General features: G+C 45.9%; 1 protein-coding gene across 1 annotated transcript in view; it reads left to right on the forward strand.

Moving 5' to 3' along the window:
• Positions 1-25,497, forward strand: part of RNF19A (ring finger protein 19A, RBR E3 ubiquitin protein ligase) — a 69,756-nt gene that overhangs the window by 40,862 nt on the left and 3,397 nt on the right. The window contains exons 2-9 of the mRNA XM_083186973.1: positions 5,506-6,261; positions 10,172-10,380; positions 11,590-11,734; positions 14,444-14,606; positions 15,783-15,897; positions 17,145-17,306; positions 21,028-21,241; positions 24,694-24,837. Coding sequence (XP_083043099.1) covers positions 5,645-6,261; positions 10,172-10,380; positions 11,590-11,734; positions 14,444-14,606; positions 15,783-15,897; positions 17,145-17,306; positions 21,028-21,241; positions 24,694-24,837 — 1,769 coding nt within the window. The 5' untranslated portion in view covers positions 5,506-5,644. The remainder of the gene's footprint in view (positions 1-5,505; positions 6,262-10,171; positions 10,381-11,589; positions 11,735-14,443; positions 14,607-15,782; positions 15,898-17,144; positions 17,307-21,027; positions 21,242-24,693; positions 24,838-25,497) is intronic.

The following is a 25,497-nucleotide window of genomic DNA, read 5'->3' on the forward strand; positions in this document are numbered from 1 at the left end:
TTATTCGCACGTTGTAGGTTATTCTGGTTTACATCTCCCACACAAAAAAATAATTATGCCCCTGTGCGAACACGCGGACCGATTAGACCAGAATCGCCCTCATAGTGTGGCAATGAGCTCTGTAACTATACTTGTAAACAGCAAAGGTAGTCCGACAAACTGATCTGGAATTCAGGAGCCAGTGAAGATAGATGGACAACAAGAGGGCTCAATGTTTGGAGTAGTCCCTACTCTTATGGTGTGTGCACACGGTACTTTTTGCCTTCCGATGTTGACGATATAGTCAACATCGGATCAGAATCGGATGTAGATTGCAAGGGTTTTAACCCTTCAGATACGATTACGATGCGCTTTCACGTTTCGCAAGGCAGAAAGTCTTGTCTGCCTGGACTATATATAGTGCAGATATGCACTATATAGTCAGACTTGTATGCAAATCGGATGTGCCTTCAGATCCTATCCAGGATCCGATCTGATCGGATCCTGGATAGGATCTGAAGGCACATCTGACCGTGTGTACACACCATTAGGTCTGTCTACCATATTGCTTCATCCAATAGGAGTAGGACTTTGGCCTTTAACCTATTGATGCCCAAACAAAGTGTTTTCTATCTGGCGTTGAACCCATCCTCTGTATTTGCATTGCAGTTTGTAGTCCTACCTGAAGCTGGGCTACCTCTACAGAGACGGTCATCAGACAATGGGGGCAGCCGAATTCATCCAGTCTTGTGTCCGGGAGTACGTTTGTGGCTAAATGATTTGACTCCCCGTGCTTGAGTCCAGGTGGCTAAATCAATTTGGCTGATGTACTAATTAAGTCACCTGTACTCAAGCTATGCACAGCCTTAAAATGAGGAATGTAATTTGGGAGTATAAGAAACTCTGCCTTTAAGGTGCCCATAGACTTACGTGAGGTCTTCTCCTCTCGCATGTGATACCCCACCGACTAGTCGCCGGGTGACATGATCGTATGTGATGGGTTCCTTTTGCATACAATGTAACGTATGTGATCCCAGCAAGGACTGCGGGATCCAACCAATCCTTAGAGCAGCCCTTCCTCTGTAGCCGATGCACACGGGACCTTGAATTAGAATCGGAGGTTAGACACACATTTGATGGTTTCCATCCGATTTCTCAGCCTGCTGCGTCGGAGTGTGGTGAAAAGTGGGCAAATCATATAAGTGTATGGCCAGCTTTATGGGGTGTACAGACGCTTCAGTCCAGCAGCCATTGATACCGATTCGAAGAGGGAGGGACGGATGGTGTGTGTGTGTGTGTGTGTGTGTGTGTGTGTGTGTGTGTGTGTGGGGGGGGGGGGGGCGGTAGGGGATGCAGCATGGAACTGTGTATGATCCGCTAGATCGAAGCACAAATAGTCTTACCAGGTGCTGCGGGCCCATGCATTGGGATTGAAGCTGCATCTAAGCAGCTGAACACTGTTTGATTCAGGGTAATTTTCGAGCTAAGTGGAAACGTTGGGGTGCATGACCCTGGTGCTTCATATAAGTTAGGAAATACTAGTCTGATTTATTAGAAGTGAAGTTTAGGCCACAAGTTGTAATAAATATATTCAGCTTTTCTTTCTGACAAAAGCTCTGATTGGAAGCACAGATGGTGAATTTGTTCTGTTTTCTCTTAAACTTACCCAGAACGATAAGTGAAAGTACAAAAGTTCGTAATGTTACAGTAACATGTGCGGTTTCCCATAAATATGCTAAGAAAGAGGAAGAGTTACGTAACAGGACACAACTAACTGTACATACAGATAGGTACCAGCTACTTCCCTTGTGCGATAAGTGTACGGAGTCCTATATCCGGCCATATTAAGGGATTTTTTCGGACCATAAATGATGCAATGTATGAGATGAGAATGCAAGTGCTCACACGAGGTGGGGAATGGGTATTGCATGCGATCCTTTCCGGGCAGCTCGCGGGGGATCAGATTGCCATATACTGCGTGATCTATAGCACTAGTGTATGGCCAGCTTTACTTATTTTAGTGTGGTCTGCTAAAAACCCTTTCACATCGTATCTAGTTACCGGATACAAGCAGGTTTCTTGCCGGTTATACCAGGTAATTAGTGCGATGTGAAAGGGGTTACCGTTTACAGCTAACCGGTAGCAACACGGCAATCCGAACTATGTAAAAAGCAGGGTTCTTACCGGTTCGTTGCTGTGCAGTGTGAACGAGTTAAACGGGTCGAGCGACCCAGTTCCCATTCACACTATGGAGGACGCAGCACTTGGAGCAGCGCCAGCTCTAAGCACTGCCTCCTCCCCCGCCCCCGATGACGCGCTGCCACTCCGCGGCGCCCCCACATGATGTCGGCAATATTGCGATCTGAAGAGGCTGCTCATGTAGGGTCATACCGGGACTGAACCGTTAGAAAGTACCGGTGCGACCCTGCATTTGCTGTCTGAAAGTAGTATCATGCCGAAATGTTTATGTACCCTGTACTTGTTAAATACGGTCTTCAACTGTTAAGACGCTGTGTTTTATTTACTTGTTTATAAATTCTGTAGCTGGGCGCTGCAGATCCCTTGTGGCCCTATATAAATAAATGATGATTCTGATAATACTTCTAGGTGCCTAAATCTTAATACATTGCTTCCAATCTCCAGCACTCAGGGACTCCTGGCTCTGTGGAGTAAATGTACTAAAGCTTTTAAAAATGAAAAGGTGATGTTGTCCGTAGGAACCAATGAGATTCTGTCTACGATTTTCTAGGCTGTAATAAAGAAATCATAGACAGATTCTGATTGGTTGCTATGGGCAACATCACTTTTTTCAATTTTTGGAAGCTTTAGCAAATTTTCTTGTGTTTTACAGATCTGCCCAGTATCATAATTGAATCATTTGCTCCACCATGGGAGAACTGTGCTGTAATGGGGCCTACACACGTAGAAATGTTGTGTCCTTTTTCTAAGCGAGCTGACTTTTGATTTGAATAGGTCACTTAGAAAATTACCGTACATCGCTCCGTGTTTAGGGGCCATAGTAAAGCACGGCCTCTATCGATGGTGATGTGGAGCGATCTAGCATTGCTCTGCAACATCGCCACGTGTGGGGGTCCCTGGGGACGGCAGTTGTGGAAACACTGCCTTAGACAGACCTAAACATGAAGGCCTGATGCTGATGTTTGACAGTGAGCGATCACTATTAGAAGTGTGTTCTGTGCATTCAGTGAAGTGCGATATAAGTTTGTTTCTCCTGTTGTGTTTAGAGAACGCTGAAGTTTGTGCAGACAAATGTCACTATTAGAAGTAGGCCTAATACGGCTCACCCAGTTTGCGCCCACACAACACGTTCTGACTCCTGTCCGTTCTTGGGTTTTTTTTCTGAAGCATTATAAACTAGATCTTGTTTTTAGACTCTCCGTGTATATAAATGCATTCACTTTCCTGTTATTACTGCAAGTGACACCTACGTGTCTCCTGTTAGTTTCAACTGTATACTGCAAACCACTTTCTCACTCCACCACAACAAAGATCAGAGAAATGTAGACAACACTTGTACTGTACAGTATGACGGCCACCTCATCTTTTCCTATCACAGAAACCTCCTCAGACCTTGACCGATTCGGCTGAGATTGTTTTTAGGTGCATGGAAAACATGACCGCGTGTATACAGTGTGTCAGACTTATTTTCATGGCTCAGAATGTGAATAGATGTCATTAGCAGTGGGATGGCAATTGGCAATAGTGGCAATACATCCACCATTGGGTGCTTGGGCTGTAAATGCAGATGCATTTTAAATACTTGTAATACGAATAATTCTAACCTACAATAACATATAATAAAATAGTGGTATTGAGCATACTTTTGCCCATAAATGAGCCCACCATCTGTGCCCAGGTGACCCCATCTGGCACCTAACATTCCCAAGGTTCAAGTCCAGAGCACGGGACCTCCCAGGCCAGCACAAGCCAAATTGCCCACAGGCGTTACACTAGACAGAGGTAGTAGGAAGCCCCATACACACTAGGCAAGATAGTGAAAGCTATCGCACAGAACAAAATCTTTTACTTTCTCGTCTAGTGTGTACACGCAATATAGTTACCGATGCGCACTCCCCCGTCATCTGATCATGTACAGAAGAGGGAGGTCCTTGTTACCAGCAGCAGCATGGCCTCTGATCCCGATTTTGCTCCCTCTCCGCCCACATTTGCAAGTGTGTATGCACTTGGCAATGCCTGCACCCAGTTGCCACCAATATCTGCGTCAGCGGGGATTGTGTAATGTGTATGGTGCTGAAGTGTTAAGGTGCATACACAATGTTCCATCTTTTTGACCAATTTCATTAAGACATTTCCCTTGAACCCAGTGCCCTGGACGGAAGATGTTGACGAAAGATATTGACGACAGACGAAAGATCTAGCTACAGTTTATAGGCTCTTTTTGAAAGATATCCAAATTGAGCTGCCTGCACAGTTGACGAACGACCTTGATGAACAACTGGCGGGTATGCGCATCATCATTCGAAAGATATTTTGACCAATTTCGTTCAGAATGTCAGACATGAACGTAATTGGTCAAAAAAATTATACAGTGTGTATGCACCTTTACAAGGTCTTAGGTGTGGTAAGAAGCAGCAGCAATTGTGCTGATTATTCCCTGTAACTTGTTATTGTATGGTCGAAGTGGAGATATAGCAAGCCAGTCAGGTTCTAGTTGTTATCTTCTAGGAGGTGCTAGATAAATAAGTAGAATGTCATTGGTTGCTATGGGCAACATGTCTGCGTCTATAAGCCCACACTTAAATATACTCTTAGGAGTCTACCGTCTTCTGTAACAAATGAGATCAATGAGGTGTTATTGCTGTCAGTAGGTCCACCCTATGCAGACACCCATCCTGGAAAACTGTCCATAAGTTCCTGGACAACAGCAGGTGGTATTGCCCTTCTGCCTTATGTAAAGTGACCAACTGTGACACTGAAGAAGGATAAGTCGGCCTAGGCTGCATCCGTTACTCCAATTTGCCCCGTCATCTGGACTCTTAAGTTGGCCAGTCCATTCTGGTTACTGAATTTTCTGTAAAACCAGCTGAAACAACCCCACGGCACATCGCCACCACCTCCTCACCTTACTGTATATCAGATGTTCTCCTGATGCTAGACACGTCTATTTGATATGAAAGGTTTTATACCGTCACAAACGTCTCTGTTGCCGGAGCACACCATTTCTCTTGTGCGGGGTTGTCCAATTTCAGTGCAATTGTATTAATAATCTGTTAGAATCTCTTTTAGGAGCCCCAGTTCTGTTGGCAAACGCTCTCCCAGCCCAAACCAGTTTGGTTTCCTCCATGTACGAGGTGTGAAGCCAGTGCTGTCAGGCAGCTGCTATTGTGGTGACACACAAGAGGTTTTCCATTTTATAATCATGTCTAGAAATTCACCAATTGGCTTTGAGCTGCCTGTAGTAACTGTGGGTTAGCCCACATTAGATGGACATTGCGTTCTTTCCGTATTTGTGCTGAATTGACGTTCTCTTGTTTGCATTCACAGAACAGCTTACAGCGGACGCCTTTACAAGCTTGACCCAACTGATGAAGAGGTGGATGAAGAGGACGAACGAGCCAGCTGATTTACCCGCTACCCCCCGGTCACCAATACGGTCTGGAGATATGATCTGTGCGATGCACATATGTTAGAACAAAACATTTGTGCTGTGGTAGAAATGAGTTTGCATCGTCAGATGGGTTCAGATCGGGACCTCCAGTCATCGACTTCCTCAGTCAGCCTCCCCCCAGTTAAAAAGGCACCAAAGAAAAGGAGGATGCCATGGGGATCCATCTTCCGCAAGAAAAAAGACCCCAAGCGGAAATCAAGGGACCTAACTGGTGGAGTCGATGGGATTGCTAGCATCGAAAGCATTCACTCGGAGATGTGCACTGATAAAAATTCCATTTTCTCTGCCTCTGTGACCTCCACCGACACCGGGGCAGCCATTGTCACTAAGCAGACTGGAGACTTTATGGAGTGCCCCCTGTGCCTTTTACGGCACTCTAAGGACCGTTTCCCGGATATAATGACCTGCCATCACCGATCGTGCGCAGACTGTTTGCGTCAGTACCTACGGATAGAAATCTCAGAGAGCAGGGTGAACATCAGCTGTCCGGAGTGCTCGGAACGCTTTAACCCCTATGACATCCGGTTAATACTGAATGACGACGTGCTGATGGAGAAATACGAGGAGTTCATGCTCAGGAGGTGGCTGGTTGCCGACCCGGATTGTAGGTGGTGTCCAGCTCCAGACTGTGGGTAAGAGACTGAATTACAGCTGTATATACAGTAATATAATAGTGTTCTTCTTCATACGCGTTCTGTCGTAACACATGCAGTGAACAACATTCATTTCTGTTGTGTCGCTTTCTGCTCTGGTGCTTCTAGCACAGTCTGGTCTGTAGCTCAGTCCTGAGATACAAACGATTGTGTGCCAAGTGCACTGGAGCAGGGAGCAACATCAAGGGCAAGAAAGAGGAACAGTGCAGGGTGTTAAGGCCCCCATACACCTATGGGATTTTGGTTGATCCCCCCCCCCCAAAGTGAAAAACCCATGTCACCCCATTTGACTATCGACCTAGCCATTGTTGTCTGAAAGCTTGTGTCGACCTTTAGTGGTCGACCCAAGGCATTTTGACCTTTGGTGTGTCTACACAACGACCGTATACCTGCTATACTTTACCTCCTTTCCCAAACCATAGCAATTATTTACCCTAGCTTTACAATGTAATGTTGAGTAGGCAGTGTGATGTGTGTACATCGCAGCAGGGGGGTACCAGCATGCAGGTGTGTGTGCATGCTCGTGTGCAATGTCCTCTATGGTCTTGCATGTACAGAAAAAGGACGATGTCAGCGACATAGTATCTACACAGGTTCTCAAACTCTGTCCTCGGGACCCTACATAGTGCATGGTTTGCAGGTCTCCTCACAGAATCACAAGTGACATATTAAGCCTTAACAAGAGATAAATGCAAGTGTGATAAGGAGAGATAAACGTCCAACCAATCAGCTCCTTACTGACTTTTTTCAAACACAGCCTGTAACATGGCAGTTAGCAGGTGATTGGCTGGACGTTTATCTCTTTATCACCCTTGGATTTATCTCTTGTTAAAGCTTAATACATCTGCCCCATAATTAGCTCCTACTGTGGATCTCTTAAAATGTGTCAGTGAGTAATGGATGCACCTGTGCACCTGCCGGGTGATCTGGAAAACGCGAACTGTGTTTGGTCCCGAGGACCGTGTTTGAGAAACCCCTGTTCTAGACCATTTGAAGATTTTTGTTTTTTGCCTAACAAAATCTGCAAAGTCGGTCATATTATGACCTAGTGCGCCCAGTTTAAGAATTATAATATTAATGAGGAATGATGGACGGTGATATTATCACGTAATAGATCCAAAAGGTTCAGAATCACCTTTACAGCAGAGTAAGATGCAATTTTAGACAGCAGGTTTAAGATATTTATGCTTAACAAAAGTTGATGAAATTGCTGAAATGTATCAAATTATGGTTGTACAAGGAAGTAATTAACCCAACTTTAACAAAAAAAAACACATTCTAAGACCAGTAAGTGCCTGCGGCCTCCACCAATAATATCACATAACCCGGTCTGTCAGTTCACGGTTTACAGAACATCATAACTCTGCTGACAGAGAAGCAGAACAACTTTCACTAATGTTTCTGTACACACGCTGAGTAACACATTATATTGGCCCAAAAGCTAGCTTCCTTGGTAAATCTGTAGAGCTGCTTATAGGTTTTACTGAACACTTTTGGAAAATACATTTTTAATGCCATTTGCATTAGTAAGAAGCAGTTTCGTGGGACTGGCTGTTCCAGGTGGTTTGGTTGAATACATTTCGGGCACCTGTGTAAAGGAAGCTGGGGCACTTTGGTCTTCTCAATCTATCTCGGGTGTCCTTTCCACGACTTCTGCAGCCTCTTCTGTATAGTCACAGCGTTAGTCATTGCGAGTCTTTAGGGAAGGAGGGAATATGCAACCTGCATGTGATCTAACCAGAGGTGACACTGCAGGACCGCTTCCACCAATAATGACTGTGCTTTATGTACAAGCAGCACGTAAACATGGGGAGCGTTCTCCTCTGCCTGCGGATTTCAGTTATCTGTACACAGTGAGCTCTTGGCAGGAGCAGCTGTTTATATTATGGATTCCTATGTAAAAGGGGAAAAATGACATCCGTTCTGTGTCCGAAGTAAGATGCCAATCATTACATAAGTAGTAGTGTTCATTCTAGCACTATTTGCTGTGGTGCTTTATAGCACAGCATTGTCTGTATTTCAGCACTGGTATGCAGGCTCTCACAAATGGCAATCAATCCTGCAATCAGAAATTCCTCCCTACATTAGTATTTAACGTTATGAATTAATTGTGGGTGACTCCTGCTGGCTGTCTATACGAATAGGCGCTTAACAGACCAATTCAAAGCACCATGATGTTAAACCTGTCTAAAGAAGTGGCCAGGGCGCCCTCACATCCGATTTGTCACACAGTAATTGAATTGCTCCCATGTACTGTCATTCGTATGTAGAACTAGCAGGGAGCACCCAGAACAATTGAATTGCTCCCTTAATGTGTTTTTGATGGACACTGTAAGTGTGCACCCTGACTGGGATGTGCGTACATATCTACATTAACCTAACTGTGGCCCTCCAGCTGTTGTAAAACTACAAATCCCAGCAAGCCTTGCCATAGTTTTAGCATTCCATAATATCAAAACTGTGGCAAGGCATGATGGGACTTGTAGTTTCACAACAGCTGAAGGGTCCATAGTTTGGTTGCTCTAGGTCAGGCATGTCCAGTTAGCGGTCAACTTTCAGAGATGAAGTTAATTGTATATATTCTAGCACAGAAAATGTTTGTCACTCACAGGCAACTGAACATTTGCTTGTCTCGTTGTATACAGTGAGATCCATCATCCACTGTATATGTCCCTCTAGGGACACCTGTACGTCGTAGGGTAATCTCTTACATACTGCGGATCTCAGCAGGAGTCCAGGACCTTTTTGGTGAAGGCACTTTGGTGTAACAGATTTCAGATGTAGCAGTAGTAAGAATAGTTGATCCGGTTTTTTTTTTCTGTCGAGGTTGAGATGTGATATTTGACTAGCAAGGATCTCTCAGCTTTCCTGGGCTCCATGGTTATCGGGGGAACAGTTACTTCTTAGTGTTCATTCTAGCACCTGCCATACTTGAAAACCCATGCAGTTCCTCTTACCTGCCTGGGGTGTCGCTGTTTGCTGTAGTGCTTCTAGCACAGTGTGGTCTGTATATCAGCACTGATATGCAAACCAGTGCTGTGCTAGAAACACCACAGCAGACAGCGACACCCCAGGCAAGGAAGATGAACTGCATCGGTTTTCAAATATGGCGGGTGCTAGAATGAACACTACTTCTGTTATGAAACCGCATATAAAACATTAAGGGTTTGTACTTCATAGGTTGATGTAGAAATTGTTTAATTCTGTCACCAGCAGACTGGCAAGTAAACATATGAAGTGTTTACTATCTTAAAGTTACAAACATTACATACGTCAGTCCCATTGTCCCCCTTTACTGCACCAGTTAATATTGTTTTATAGCCGAAGTTGCAGTCGCTACAAATGACCTGTGTGACTGTGGTTACAGCAGTTTTAGATATTACTTGTGATCAATACCCTCTTAGCAATAATGGTCTCTGTCAGTGTGTACTGGGAATCCCTGCTGATTGGGGGCAGTTCCCCATTGTGTGCGCGGAGCCACTGGAATGCCAGGGATATTTATAGAGACTCGAAAATCAGGAGCGTGGTGGTGGTAGTAAATTACCCGCTCACTGCGCAGTGGGTGGAGTCAGTTGCAAACGGTGAGAAGGAATAATCAAGATCTGTGATCGCCCAGTGGAGCGTGGTCATCCTGTTACAGTGTGTTCTAAAATCATGTTGCAGTTAAATTGTCCGTATTAAATGTGGTTTCGCAGACTACCAACACTATGAAATCCGTTATCACTGCAGAGTTTAAGGCAATTTTAAATCATTTAAAAAAAAAATGTAAAAGTAAATTGAGACCATGAGATCTCGTTGTGATCATTAATTCTAATTCTACTTGTATATTGATATATCTGTGTTCTCCATCACATCGATCTTTGTTCAATAATCCTTTCTCTTCCCCCAGCTACGCCGTAATCGCTTTTGGCTGTGCCAGCTGCCCAAAGATAACCTGCGGCCGCGACGGGTGCGGGACGGAGTTCTGCTATCACTGCAAACAGATCTGGCACCCAAATCAGACCTGTGACGCGGCACGCCAAGAGCGAGCGCAGAGCTTACGCCTGAGGACCGTCCGTTCCTCATCCATCAGTTATAGCCAGGAGTCTGGCGCTGCAGGTATCTCCTCTTATAATGCTTTACATATAGCAATAAGATAGCGATTGGTTGGGAAGATGACGACTATAACTGTGTCCATTCTCCCTGCATTAATGAAATACTGACTGTGGTCTTTATTTTGCCTAGAAAGGACTTACTAGAACCTAGCAGATCCGGGGCTGGCAGCCCAGGCTGCCAGCACAGTATCTCTTCTGTAAGATCACTGTGGTTCTCTGCTGCTTAGAGACTGCTGTAGCTGAACATAACCCATCTGTACTGCAGATCACATGGTGAATAATGTGCGTGGGGCTTTAAAGTCTGATGTAATCTTTTATCAGCCTCTATTGCACAGTAGTGTTCATTCTAGCACCCTGCAACTCCAAAACCCCTGCCGTTCATCCTGCCTGGGGTGTCGCTCTCTTGTGTGTGTGTGTGTGTGTGTGTGTGTGTGTGTGTGGTGCTTCTAGCACATTGTGGTCTGGAATTCAGCACTGATATGCAGACCACACCTGTGCTAGAAGCATCACAGTAGACAGCGACACCCCAGGCAGGGTAAAGGAACTGTACAGGTTTTGAAAGATGCAGGGTGCTACACTAGCAAGTGGGCTATTCTGGTTCACTCCTCCTGGCAAATTCCTTCTCAAATGGAAAAAAACCATGTGCACTGCAGGGGGGCAGATGTAAAATGTGCAGAGAGAATTAGATTTGGGTGAGTTATTTTGTTTCTGTGCAGGGAAAATACTGACTGCTTTATTTTTACACTGCAATATAGATCTCACTTTGAAGTAAAACCCCACCCAAATCTAATTCTCTCTGCACAAGTAACATCTACCCCACCTGCAGTGCACATGGTTTTGTCCATCTAAGAATGAATTTGCCAGAAGGAGTGAATCAGAATAACCCCCTAAGTTCCTTCCAGACTTAATGGTGGGGTGCTCGCAGTCTTTGCAGTTCTGGGATTTGATCAGCCCCATGCTCAGTAGTCTTAACGCACCATTAATATGTCAGCAGCTGTATCCCATATGCCCCATTGCTACATCCATGTGATCCGTCACATGACCACTTCTGTTCTCAGTATAGTCACAATATATTACATTTCATTTTGTTAATGGGAGCAGGTCAAAAAGTATGTTAGATTCATGTTTCACGTGTTAGTGAATCTGCTGCAAGTGGTGGTTGTTTTTTTCTGTTTGGGATGAAGCTAACGGCTCTTTGCTCTCTTGTGACTAGCGGATGATATCAAGCCTTGCCCGCGATGTGCTGCATACATTATAAAGATGAATGACGGGAGCTGTAACCACATGACATGTGCTGTGTGCGGCTGCGAGTTCTGCTGGCTCTGCATGAAGGAAATCTCAGACCTGCATTATCTAAGGTGGGTACATGTCAATCACACTGTTAAATGGCTCAGGCCTGTCCTTCGTAATGGGAATCTGTGTTAAGTCTCCATCCCAGCACTCCTGTTGCTGCTTTCCCGGCATTTCTATTACACTGGAGCTTACCCAAATTGTGGCATTATGTTATGTTACAGACCTAGCGCTGATCTATCCCCCAGTATGCTCGGTCAGCCAGGATTTCATGCACAATTACCTGCTCTGCACCCTCCCAGAGGCCCACAGGCTGCCACCGCGTAACCTCATGATGAGTGGGGTGAAATTAACCTGTTGTCGCTCTTGTAGCTTAAGCTGCCACCGCAGAAGGAATGAGTCATGCTCACATTTGTTGTTATAAGCCTCCCTGTTGTAAAAGTCTTCATTACCCTAGCAATAATTTGCTAGAGTATGTTATGGGGGTCATTTAGGTCAGTGCGACGCGCCTCCGGACAGCACCACAGCACTCGGCTGCGCACATGTTGCAGCGATCTCTGCATATTTCCTTCCTATCCAGCGGTAACACCCTGTGGTCATCCGACTGCCCCGTTAATCCTGTTTTACAAAACTAGCATGAATTGGTGTTCTGCGGTATAACCGACATGGCGGCCAGATTAAAATGTTATGGCCACTGGCAACCTCCAGAGGGCGCCCAACAAAGCTAATCAAATGTAGCTCCGTTCAGGCTTGTATGGCTGCTGGCGCTGCTAAAGTCATCCGTTTTGTCTGGTTTTTATCACCTGCCAATCCACTCCTAACTGTGAAGTTATAAGCTTGGTTTGAAAAATGACAGGAGCTGATTGGCAGGTGCTAAAAATCAGACGCTTTATCACTTCACCGAGCTTAATAAATCTGCTCCCCCCCCCCCCCGATCCCACCAAGAACCAGGGCCGAGGTCCAGCTTCTAATCGCACTTAATGAAGTCCCAGTTCCTGTCCTATCCAAATCTGTACGGCAACACTCCCCTGAGACTCCCCTCCCACTGACCTGTCATCACGATCTTCAGCATTTGTATCCACCCCATTGGTGCAGGTATTTGGTGTATAATCTGATGGATCTTTGCATACACACACAGCTGAGGATAGGACACAACGTCCATGACTGATGTATTCTAGGTGCGAATGCCATTGCTTGCTACAAATTCCTTGTGAAAACAAAATCAAACCCTCTACTGGGCTGTATCTTGTTCTTATCCTTGTAATAATCCAAGCAGCATTCTCCGAGTAATCCGGCAGCATACAGTACTTTGCTATGTATTTCTTTTAGCACTCCATTATATTTTCCGAGATTTAGGAAGTTGACGTGAAGTCAGCACTTGTACGGGCCCATTCGGCTGTAGGCTTGCGGATGTGCACGGAGCTTCCATGAGTATGAGGCCGTAGCCTCTATAAAAAATCTTGATTTTTCTTTATTTTACCTTTGTCACCTTTCAATGAAACATTTTGTGCTCCGGGTGATTACTGTCACTTTTTTACAGCCTGGCATTTGTCTGTTTATAGCGTTTCCCCTGCTGTGTTCTTCATGACAATTATGGCTCTCATTCCCAGAATAGAAGGGTTTAGATAGAGATGGAGAAAGTGTGAACCATTCTGGGTCTGAGTGTGTTTTGGTGTGGTTGTAGTAACAGCTAAGGGAGAAGAGCCGGCTTCCTAATGGAATCAATTGTCTTTTGCTCCTGATTCCACACCCCTTTGGCAAATCACCATGTAGCCCACGGTTCTGTTTAAAAACTCTGTTTTTCCTTTTGGATCATTTTAGAATTGAAGTTGATGGATAACTCCGCTTTCAATTAGTTTTTTTTTATATTTGTTTGCGTTAAATACAGAGAATGCCCCATAATGCACTGTTTTGCCAACAGAACCTGTATCCCCTGAGCGTTTGCTGTGTATACACTCTAGTAGGGGAAAGGTGTTTAAGCTAGGTATGCAATATATACATTCCTCTAGGTTTATATTACATACACAGTACAGGATAGAATTGCAGAGCGGCGGCTTGGAGTCAGATGAAAGGGAAGTGTCCCTGTAAGTATCTGTGTGTGACCTCTTACCCAGAAGCCTTTTATGCAGAAATGCCAGCAATAAGGAAGTAATGAGGAGCGCTGATAAACGCAGTAAGAGACGGCAGCGCGGGGGGAATGGTGAAGGTCATGTTTAAATATGGTTTCTCATATTATAAGACATGTGACTGCACATTACTGGGGAACAGCTCTCCCTACCCAAAAGAGGTTTCAGTCCATATGTCCATGTTCAGGAGAGCGATAGGTTTAGAATGTCAATTGATAACATATTGACATCCACAATGTTGACACATGTTAGGGTTAGTTTTAGACTAAAACAGTACTGTCCACATTCTGAACATGTCAACGTTATGGTGTCTGCATTCTGCGTGTCAGCATATCATACCGAACCCCTGAAATGCCTAAGGTAGACATGTCCACTATATGGCCCTCCTGCTGTTTTGAAACTATACATCCCATCATGCCTTGCTACAGTTTGCTATTAGGGAATGCTAAAACTATTGCAAGGCATGCTGGGATTTGTAGTTTCACAACAGCTGGAGGGCCACAGTTTGGACATGCCTGGCACACCGTTTGGGAACCACTGGTGTAATGGGATATATACCAGCCGTATGCATCCTTACACTCATTGGCTGCTGCATTGTGGGTCTCCTAGGTACAGCTGTGTTCTCATGTAGTGTCGTGTTTCGCCCTCTAGCCCATCCGGATGTACGTTCTGGGGGAAGAAGCCTTGGAGCCGGAAGAAGAAAATCCTTTGGCAGCTTGGAACCCTAGTTGGGGCCCCTGTAGGCATTGCTTTGATAGCTGGGATTGCCATTCCTGCCATGATCATCGGTATACCGGTGTATGTCGGACGCAAGGTAAATACATTATTATTATTAGTAGTAAATCTATGATGAGTCAGAGCGTTTTCCTCTCATGGTCTCACATACGCTGGGTGTCGCACAGCAGTGGTCAGTCTCATCATAGAAGAGAACATCCTGGACTCCTCCCCCTTCTCCCATGGCTTTATCCTTTTTTTTATTTATTTTTTTGCACCCAGTGATGGCCAACATTTGGACACTGTAAACCTTTGCATGATACACCATACAGATATATGTTGCACACATCTGGTTATTTTAAATGTGTATCCGCAAATCACGGTCATATACAATTGAAATACAGTACTTCTATAATTATTGCCTATATTAAACCTATGTTACAATAAAGAGACTACAAAGGAAACCTCCTTGCACTGGTTTTAACATGCATAGTACTGGATTTCATTTATTCCGGCCTGTTATTTCAGGATGTGCAGGAAGCAGGGATAAGGGCGGAGAAGTGACCCATGGCAACCAATCGGCTGCTCTGTCTAATTTTATATTATGCAAATTATAGTTGTTACGTCAGTGCTGATTGGCTCACTTCTCCTCCCTTATCACCATTCCATACATATGCCCCACAACATCTTATAACTTGCTCTAGTGCAGTGGTTCTCAAACTCTGTCCTCAGGACCCCACTAAGGTGATGCGTTCCAGATTACCTGGCAGGTGCACCAAGTTCTTTACAGGTCCCTTTACTTAGATGAATCTTTAGGGGGCAATTCAAATAGTCACAGCGGGTGAATTAGTAGTTACCGTGTGATAATTGCTCTGACTATAACACTGGGAGCATTTCATCCAGCATCTTCCAGTTGTTTGATTGCATCCCATGGGGTTGAATATTACAGTAGCTGGGTGTCAGAATCTGGCGTGTTCTCTGGTTAGGTCACAGAAATGCGGATACTTCAGTACATATTTTATAAATGGATTCCCATTCACTTGTTGCGTTTTACATAAAGCTATATTGCAAGGTGTGCACGCCTTGCTGACCATACAAATGGGGGGACTAAGTGCTCCCCGATGTGGGATTGTCTGCTCCTCACAGTGGGGGGGGGGGGGGGGGGGGCATACTGTTTGTACAGCAGGCAATGTGTGATGAGAGCTGCAGCGTTCCATGGGGTTGTGTTGCTACGGTGACAGGTGTGTAGGTATTTCACAATGACTGTTTTCCTTAGATCCACAACCGCTACGAGGGCAAAGACATTTCAAAGCACAAGAGAAATCTGGCCATAGCGGGCGGCGTCACCCTGTCCGTCATCGTGTCTCCAGTTGTTGCTGCTGTAACCGTAGGTAAGGAAGCAGATTTAGGTTCTAATAACCTGTTTTTTTCCATGTTATAATCTCTGAACTGCACATCTATGACTGTCATGTAAGGACAATTGTACAGAACGGTGTAATGATTAGGTCTGGTATGTGCTTGGCTAAACACTGTAATGTTAGACTTGTGCTAACAGCATGTGACCGAATGTCTGACCGTATCTTATGACTCGCCAACACCGCGTGACAGACTGTCTAACGGTAGCCTATAACTCGCCAACACCGCGTGACAGACTGTCTGACGGTAGCCTATGACTCGCTAACACCACATGACTGTCTGACGGTAGCCTGTGACTTGCCAACACCGTGTGACAGACTGTCTAACGGTAGCCTATGACTTCGCTAACACCACATGACAGACTGTCTGACGGTAGCCTATAACTCGCCAACACCACATGACTGTCTGACGGTAGCCTATGACTCATTTACACCACGTGACAGACTTTCTGATGGTAGCCTGTGACTTGCCAACACCGCGTGACAGACTATCTAACGGTAGCCTGTGACTTGCCAACACCGCGTGACAGACTGTCTAACGGTAGCCTATGACTCGCCAACACCACGTGACAGACTGTCTGACGGTAGCCTATGACTCGCTAACACCGCGTGACAGACTGTCTAACGGTAGCCTATGACTCGCCAACACCGCGTGACAGACTGTCTGACTATCCTATGACTCGTTAACACCACGTGACAGACTTTCTGATGGTAGCCTGTGACTTGCCAACACCGCGTGAAAGACTGTCTAACGGTAGCCTATGACTCGCCAACACCGCGTGACAGACTGTCTGACTATCCTATGACTCGTTAACACCACGTGACAGACTTTCTGATGGTAGCCTATGACTCGCCAACACCACGTGACAGACTGTCTGACGGTAGCCTATGACTCGCTAACACCGCGTGACAGACTGTCTAACGGTAGCCTATGACTCGCCAACACCGCGTGACAGACTGTCTGACTATCCTATGACTCGTTAACACCACGTGACAGACTTTCTGATGGTAGCCTATGACTCGCCAACTCCACGTGTGAGACTGTCTGAAGGTAGCCTAAGACAGTGGTACATGGTACCCTGCAAAGCCAGACAGGAGAGCAGCCATTTGCCTGCACTCCAGGGTGTTCATGCAATCACACATTTACTGTTTTCTGTATTATTTATAAATACTTTTGTATATAAACCCATTTGTCTAACGTGTATTTGTGTTTCCTCCTGAAGGTATTGGCGTCCCTATTATGTTAGCATACGTATACGGCGTAGTTCCCATCTCGCTCTGCCGCAGTGGAGGGTGCGGCGTCTCAGCCGGCAATGGCAAAGGTGTCCGGATAGAATTTGATGATGAAAATGATATTAATGTTGGAGGAGCAAATACTGCAGCAGGTGAGAGCTATAGGCCCCGTCTGGGGAATACCCCCATAAATCACTAACTCTTTTCTCAATTTGTGAGTATGAAGGGCAGATTTCCAAGATCCCACACAGTAGGCCTTGTATGAACTTAGGAGTTGTTCTGAAGGTATTTTATTAATTAAGCCAACAATTTCTTGGCAGAATTAAGCGCAGTGGAATATGCTGCGCTATATAAGAAACCGTTGGTAAATAAATATAATTAACCAGGTCGCTTTTAGTCTAAAGTTACTCTGTTCTCGATTACTCAGGTGGTCTCCTGGGCCACCAATGAGAACTCGGCATTTGATTATTTGCTGGTTCGGTAATCGGCTGCTTCGGCTTTGTTTCTGCTTTCCATGTCATCACTTAGGATTCCGCCAGGTCCTCAATGCTTTTGAGCTGTCTCCTGTACTGCCTGCTGGCACTCCCGGTGAGCTTGGCAAAAAAGAAAATGAAAAAGGCAGATCCTGATTTGTTTAAATGTATTCTCATCATACTCTCACACACATTATAGTTCTTCTATGTCCAGTCTTTTAGAACTTGTGATGGGTGTGTGTTTCAGATTCCCAACATCTTGCACCCTTCACTATTTGTATTACAACAGTACTACAGTCACTGACTGCACTGTATATTACCTGCTGCCCTCTGCTGGTCATTTGAAGCTGCACATCTGCTTCCTATGTGCTGGGCTTTGGTGTTCTGTTCAGTTTCGGTGGCCATCTCCTCCCATATAAGGCAAGATTAAGCTCCAAACCGCTCCATTCATGCCAAGAGAATAGTTTCTAACACAGACAAGCCAGCAATCTCCCAGCCAAGATGACAAATAATATCTTCTGCCTGATTTTTGCCAAGGGCTGCAGCATTGACACAGAACAGTCATGCATTGTGTAGCAATCTGCCTCGTCTAATGGGGAAACCGCAGAGTAGATGTGACTAATTTCCGTGTTCCTTCATAGGATTACATTGCAGAATAAATGCTTGTGGTGTGCGGCTCTCAGAGAGAGAGAGACTGGAGGGAATACACTGTATGTACTAAACCGGTCTGTTATACAGGAATGCAGTCCATGTATATCAGGGCTGGGCAATTGCGGCCCTACAGATGTTGATGAACTACACATCCCAGGATGCTTTGCATTAGTTTTGCTATGTGGCCATGCTGAAACTGATTCAAGGCATGCTGGGATGTGTAGTTCATCAACATCTGGAGGGCCGCAATTGGCCCAGCCCTGATGTATATACTAGCAACCAGGGATTTATATATACTCCTAGAGACACCCGGTATGCAGAGATCGATATCTTGTAATAAGAGTTTATTATACATAGCTAGTATTCATTCCAGAACCTTCTTCTAAACCCTTTTCTTCTCTCCACGAATATACCATATATAACGTTTCAAATGTATTTACACATTTTTCATCAGGGTGTATATATATTATATGTGTGTGTGTCTACAGGTAACCCGTTAATGAGGGGTGGGGAACCTTTTTTTGTGCCAAGGGCCGTTTGTATGGGGGGAAAAAAAATCCGGTACTTATGTAATATCTGGGCTCCCGTTTTTCTTATGAGACCGCGTGCGCTCGCCACACTATATAAAATCAACTCCATGCGTAGTTGGATAGTAGGGGTATAAAAAAATGGGGTGCATTTAACATGGGAGCCCAGATAATACATAAGTACCAAAAATCCTTTGGGGGCCATATCTAAAAATTTCGGTACTTGTGTAGTTTCACGGCGCCGCCGCGCGCACAGTCTGTTACAGAAACTTGGCAGCCTGCCAGAGGCTCTGTTTAACTGTGCACGTGCCGCTCTAGCTCTGCCTGACTGTGCTCGTGCCGCTCTAGCTGTAAGCTACGTATTGACAGCTACGTTAACAGCGTAGCGGCCGGGCGGCAGCAGCAGCGCGCTGACAGGTCACTGTGGTACTTGTAGTTCTACAGTGAAATAGGCAGCGCCTGGGCAGCGCTGACAACGGGGGCAAGTGGAGACACCCCGGGCACAACGCTGACGGGATGTAGGCGCTAAAGCCCCTGGATTAACACTCCCTGCAAGCCGCTAAGGAGGCAGGCGCCTGGATTCAGACGTAAAAGCGTCTGAATCCAGGCGCCTGGCTCCCTGCAAGCCGCTCAGGTGGTGGGGCATCTTAAATCCAGACGCTAAAGTGCCTGGATTTAGTTGGGTGTTAGGGGTACATCTAAATTTAGACGCAAAAGCATCTAAATTTAGCTGGGTCTAGGGGTACACTATTAAAACCCGCCCACAGTGCCACTAGTCGACGCAGCAGCTGTCAACCTTGTAAATCCCACTATCCACGCCAACCCGAAGCGTGGCGGTATGACCTTTTCATACCCCCACTATCCACGTCGGCGTGGAGTTGAGTATAGAAAGTGTGGTGAGTGCAGCGAGCCACTGAGCCCGAAGCGTGGCGAGCGGACCCGGATACCTTCACAGGTATACGCGTCCCCTCGCAGGCTTCACAGGTGTCCGTGGGGCTCGCCACGCTTCGGGCTCGGTGGCACGCTGCGCACGCCACACTTCCTATTCTCAGCTCCACGCCGATGTGGATAGTGGGGGTATGAAAAGGTCGTAGGACGCGTACCGCCGCCCTTCGCGCTGCTGCTGCCCGGCCGCTACGCTGTTAACGTAGCTGTCAATACGTAGCTTACAGCTAGAGCGGCACGAGCACAGTCAGGCAGAGCTAGAGCGGCACGTGCACAGTTAAACAGAGCCTCTGGCAAGCTGCCAAGTTTCTGTAACAGACTGTGCGCGCGGCGGCGCCTTGAAACTACACAAGTACCAAAATTTCTCTGACAAATTGTCCTGCTGCAGCCGTCCCACGCTCCGGCGGCTGCCGCTGAATAGGACTCAGTCTCCGGATGCTGTTGATTAAGAGGAATCTTGCGAGAATTCCCCTGTACTTGACTCCCGGCAAAGTCGACGGGCGGGTGGGCTGGCCACTCAGACCGGCTATGGGGGCCGCATACGGCCCCCGGGCCTGGGGTTCCCCACCCCTGCTTTAAGTCAACTGAAAAGATATGTACACAGAGGGGGCAAATAATAAAATCTAAATATGTTGATTTTTTTTTTATGTATGAAGCGGTGATAAGGGAGGAGAAGTGATAAAGTTCCTGGTCCTTTATCACCATCCAATCAGCTCCTAACTGTCCCTTTTTAAACCCAGCCTGTAACTTAACAGTCAGGAGCGGATTGGCTGGTGCTTTATTACCGAACAGGCTTCATAAATCTGCCCCACTGTCCACAGCAACCTATCCACTTGTAGCTGTCACTTAACTAGTACTTTCTATAAAATGGTAGTAGGACTTTGGTTGCTCTAAGCCTGAGCTTGTCCCCTTTTAGAATGTTTGGTTGGTCACCTCCTGTGTTTTTCATCCACTTGGCCTGATTGTTTTCCAGTAGGGGAACTCCAGGTTCTCTGTAGGCCCATTACATTCCCCTGCTGTTCAGAGTGTGAGCCAAGCACCTCTCCGGGAAAGTATGAAGCGCGATTTCCCCTGGTAACTTCCTGATCTCAGCCATCATTGTCATATGAAATAACAGAGTAGTGTTTTTGGCAGAGATCCGGTGTCACCGGTCACTGTGGCCAGATGACCTCTCATTGTTAGCATAGCTTTCTCAGCCCGTTAGTTGGTGTGGTAGTTTGGGCGGCAGCCGGCACCGTGTAAGCATTGCTCCAACCTTTTGTCTGTTTTTCGTTTAGACACCACATCTGTAGCAGAGGCTCGGAACAACCCCAGTATCGGAGAAGGAAGCGTAGGAGGCATGACCGGAAGCTTGAGCGCCAGCGGAAGTCACATGGATAGGATTGGCGCAATCCGAGACAACCTGAGCGAAACGGCCAGTACCATGGCCCTGGCAGGGGCCAGCATTACCGGCAGCCTCTCTGGAAGCGCTATGGTGAATTGCTTTAATAGGTAAAGCACAAACTCATGTTCTTCATTCCAGCTCACTCTGCGGAGAACAGGAAAATAAATGCTTTGTCTTTCCCGCTTCTAGCTGTCTCTGGTACATATTACTTGGCATGAGACCTGTAAGCAAGAGAACGTCTGAGTGTGACTGTGACACAAGTCCCATTTTGTCTTGCCGTTTCCTGAGGTGTGAGAAAAAAAGTGTACAAACTCGGCACTTGGGGCTGTTTGCATGCCACTTTGGGGGTGGCATGCACCTAAAACAATTTAATTCCCTGCATTTTCTGTGGTCATTCAAATCTTATATATCAGCACAACTACAGAACCCTTTATAATGGAAGCTAAAGGTGCTGCCAGCCAATCACAAACATCCCTTAATGACTGGAACCGTCCCAGGATCCTCTGGTTACCATCAGAAATCCAGAATATCAGCAGCTCCCATTATCCACAGACCACTCCCATACGTGCAGGCTAATGTTCTCAGTTACTCAGAAATGGGGGTTTCTAAGGCTGCAATTAAAAGTACTGTGGTGTTAAGCTTAATTAAAGAGCATGTAGGATATAAACTGTTCTTCCCTCTTATTATGAATCTATAGTTTGTTAATAGAAAGGCTAATGGAGATTTTACAAATGACCTCACAGCACCAGAGGTTGTGGGTTTGATTCCCACCATGACCCTCACTGTGTAGAGTTTATATTTTCTCCCGGTGCTTGTAAGTTTCCTCGGGGTACTCTGGATTCCTCACACACTCCAATCATATACTGGTAGGTTCATTGGCTCCCAACAAGTGTGTGTGTGTGTGTGTGTGTGTGTGTGTGTGACTAGATGGGCTAAGTGGTCATTTTCTGCCATCACATGCTATGTAATGCTAAGGTTTGTTTTCTGGGTGTCTGAAGATATGGGTACTTGTAAAACAACATTCATGTGAACATGTATAAAATCCTGGGACTGGCATTCCAGAAACATGCAGTATTAGAAAATGTACTGTATCCCAATATTCGAGTTCACACTGAAAGAGGATGGAATTCATATTCGTTTTACACCCGCACTCGTTATAATGTTGGGCAGATAGGGAATGGGGAGCACATGACTGCAGTGAAGGGTTTATAAGCAATCCCCACCACAGATAGACACTACTCTAGATGTCTGTCCCCTGTGCAATTGGAGATAATAGCGGCTATCTGTACTTTACCTGATATTGCAATTTAAAATCTCATATAACCCACAAAAAGGTTTGTTTTAACCATTATTGCTCAGACAAATGATGTGGAATTATTTCTGCAATAGCGTTCTAAAAAAAGTCATTTTCTGCCTACACAGAGTGGCGGTAGCCATTTTGTGAGCTGCACCAGTAATCCTAGAACTGGGATTATGGGGCATTGCCTCATACAGTGCTGCATTCTGTTGCTGCGATATATGTAAGGTGTGATCAGTGCTTTATGTTCAATCAGTACTGCTTTATCACCAGGCGGAATGCGGAGCCGTCTCCTGTGGTTTCTTAGTTCTCATAGATAGTGGTTCAGTCATGAGTGGGGGCTCGTGTGTACAGGTGCAGCATGTCTGATGACTGTCATTTTCCTACACAAGAGGGTCTCTTAGTTTCCGTACCTGTGGGAGCCTAGCGTGTGACTAACTAAACTAGCTACAAGTGGATCAGGGCATCTTCAATGGCTACTTTTGTGCTAAATTAAAAAAGTTCTGCAGATTGTTTTCTCAAAAAAAAAAAAAATGATCAAATGGGGAGTTAAACTAAATTTCCTGAGGTAAAACCTTCAGACAGCCGGATGACCATACTACATAACACCTTCCCATGCCTCCTAAGTGCACAAATAACCTGAAAGTAAAATAAAAAAACAAAAGTCTGTTGCTTTGTGTGAAATAATACAACTGGCAGCTGTAAGACTTATTCACTCTGTTCCTCAATGTGTGGTCTTACATCCAGCACTATATACTGATGCAATTTAGAAAATAACCCTACAATTACCATTGGTTGTAGAAGTACTAACCCATTGGGCCCCTAAATATACCTAATACCCCTCACTATACCCTGGTGCAATCTGTTGTCTGGAGAAGCCATTTAGGATGCGATCTGTGGACACTGAGAAAAATTAGGCGTGATGGACGGGATTGTCGCTCCAGAACAGCGGATCGTGCCCATCTACAGTTCCAGATTTACCCCATAGCGCTGGTGCAATATGGCCGCTGAGCGATTTTGGCTTATTTCTCAGCGACCATATCACACCATTTTTTCCAACGACTTTTCAGTTTTGACTGACAAGTCACCACTGAAAGGTCCAAATCGCGGGAGAGCGACCATTGAGGGCTGGCTGCCGTAGTGTGCTCCTAGCGATTAATTGCCGGTACACAACAAAAACCCGGGCGATATGGTAGCTCAGCGATACTGGCTAATATCGCCCGTGTGTACTGGGCTTTAGTGTAATGCCCGGCATCTCAACGCCAGTAACTGAGTTCTACTAAGCCTGCCTTGGTGGGAGATCAAGTGGATGGGGAGATCAAGTAATGGCCAATCTGCTCCCAACTGCCATGTAACAGGCTGTTGTTTGTCAGGAGATGGTTCGGTGGTACTTTATCTTGTCTTAGTAAATAGACACTATACTCTCTATCACACCATTGGTTTCTTAATATGCAAATAATCAATTGTACAATAGTATGCCGGGTACTTCATACGTGATATGGAAACCTGTTGAAGGAGAACCTGCAGAGATTTGGGTATTCAATCTCCTGCAGCCATCTCCCGACGGGGCCCTATTCAATGCTGTCTTCTCTGACCGCATTGAACAGGGGATCTCGGCCGAACGGGTCCGACTTCACAAGCAGTCGAGCTCGTTCTGCCGGGAATTGACGAGGTCCCGGCTGCAGCTGGCCTCTTCCTGGACGCAGCTCACGGCCACGCCCCCTTCTCATCCCGCTGCAGGCGGGGCACCAAATACCGCCTGCGATTTCTAGGTTGAGCAGACAGAGAACGGGATGGGGTCACAGCTGTCGAGCCAGCTCGACAGCTGTGACCCCACATTGAATACACCTCTTTAGATCTGAGAGTAGGTTTATATTCCATTAGATCATTAACCCTATGCATACCACAAAGGCTGCGTTAATTGGTTTCAATACAAGGAAATAGTCTGGACCTTTGTCCCATCAAGAACCTGTTGCCCGATATGAAAATTGTCATTCATCCAGCCAGAACATACAGAAGTATTCCCACTCCTGTTAGAAGGTAGGGAAGGGATATATAAAGCTTGGGAGATCATGCCGGCCAGTCCACGTGTCTAATATCATACATGAAAGTGATTACTGTGATGGATAAAACGCCACCTGGGGTTTTCCGAGTGTTGTAGTCTGTGGTGGGAGAATACTCACACTGGTGCTGTCTGCTTACAGTGTGTGTGATGTGCTCCAGTCCTCGTCTTTACACGCCTTTGTCTGACTCTTCTTGCAGGCTGGAAGTCCAAGCCGACATTCAGAAGGAGCGCTACAGCCTGAGTGGGGAATCGGGCACTGTGAGCATAGGAGCAGTCAGCGACAATGCAAGCACCAAAGCCATGGCTGGGTCCATTCTGAACTCCTATATCCCGCTGGACAGGTACGGAAGCGTCATTCTATTATCCAACTGGGTGCTCCTTCGTACCAATTGGGAAGTGTAACCGGCGTAATTGCCAGTGCCCATGTACCAACATTGCATGCACTAAGACGCTGCAAATGAAAGCTGGTATCTGTAGTGTAGGTTTGGCACCTGCATGCACTGTAGTAAAGGTGCTGTAATGGAAGCATTTTAGGAGCTGATATTCACAAGGATGTGTGTGTCCTCTACAAATACCAGAGTCAAGTCACCGTGTGAGGCTAGATACAGCCCCAAAACCTCACCACTAAGTTAAAGGTTTGTTTTAGTACTAGTGCAAAAGTAAGTGTACCAGACCATTGGTGTCACCCCCTTGCCTGTACTCTGAGAACGGGGGAGTGGCCTTGTGACACCACACCCACTGGTTTATGATTGAGGGGCATGGCCTTTTGTGACACCTCCATTCTCAACCAGCTTGGGGCTTGTCAAGCACCCTGCACTCTGTGCAGTCCCCTCCCCCCTAGTCTGTCCTGAGTTCCTAATAGCTTGACATGTCCAATATATGTGTGTGGCCTCATTGGACGTAGATCTGGGTGCTGTACCCAGAATTCCAACAGGGAAGTTTACCAATCACTCTTTGATTTATACTATTATAGTGCTGGTTGTTCTGGACCAGCTATAAGA

The sequence above is a fragment of the Crinia signifera genome, chromosome 5, assembly GCF_055691185.1.
Source record: "Crinia signifera chromosome 5, ASM5569118v1, whole genome shotgun sequence".
Taxonomy (NCBI): Eukaryota; Metazoa; Chordata; class Amphibia; order Anura; family Myobatrachidae; genus Crinia; species Crinia signifera.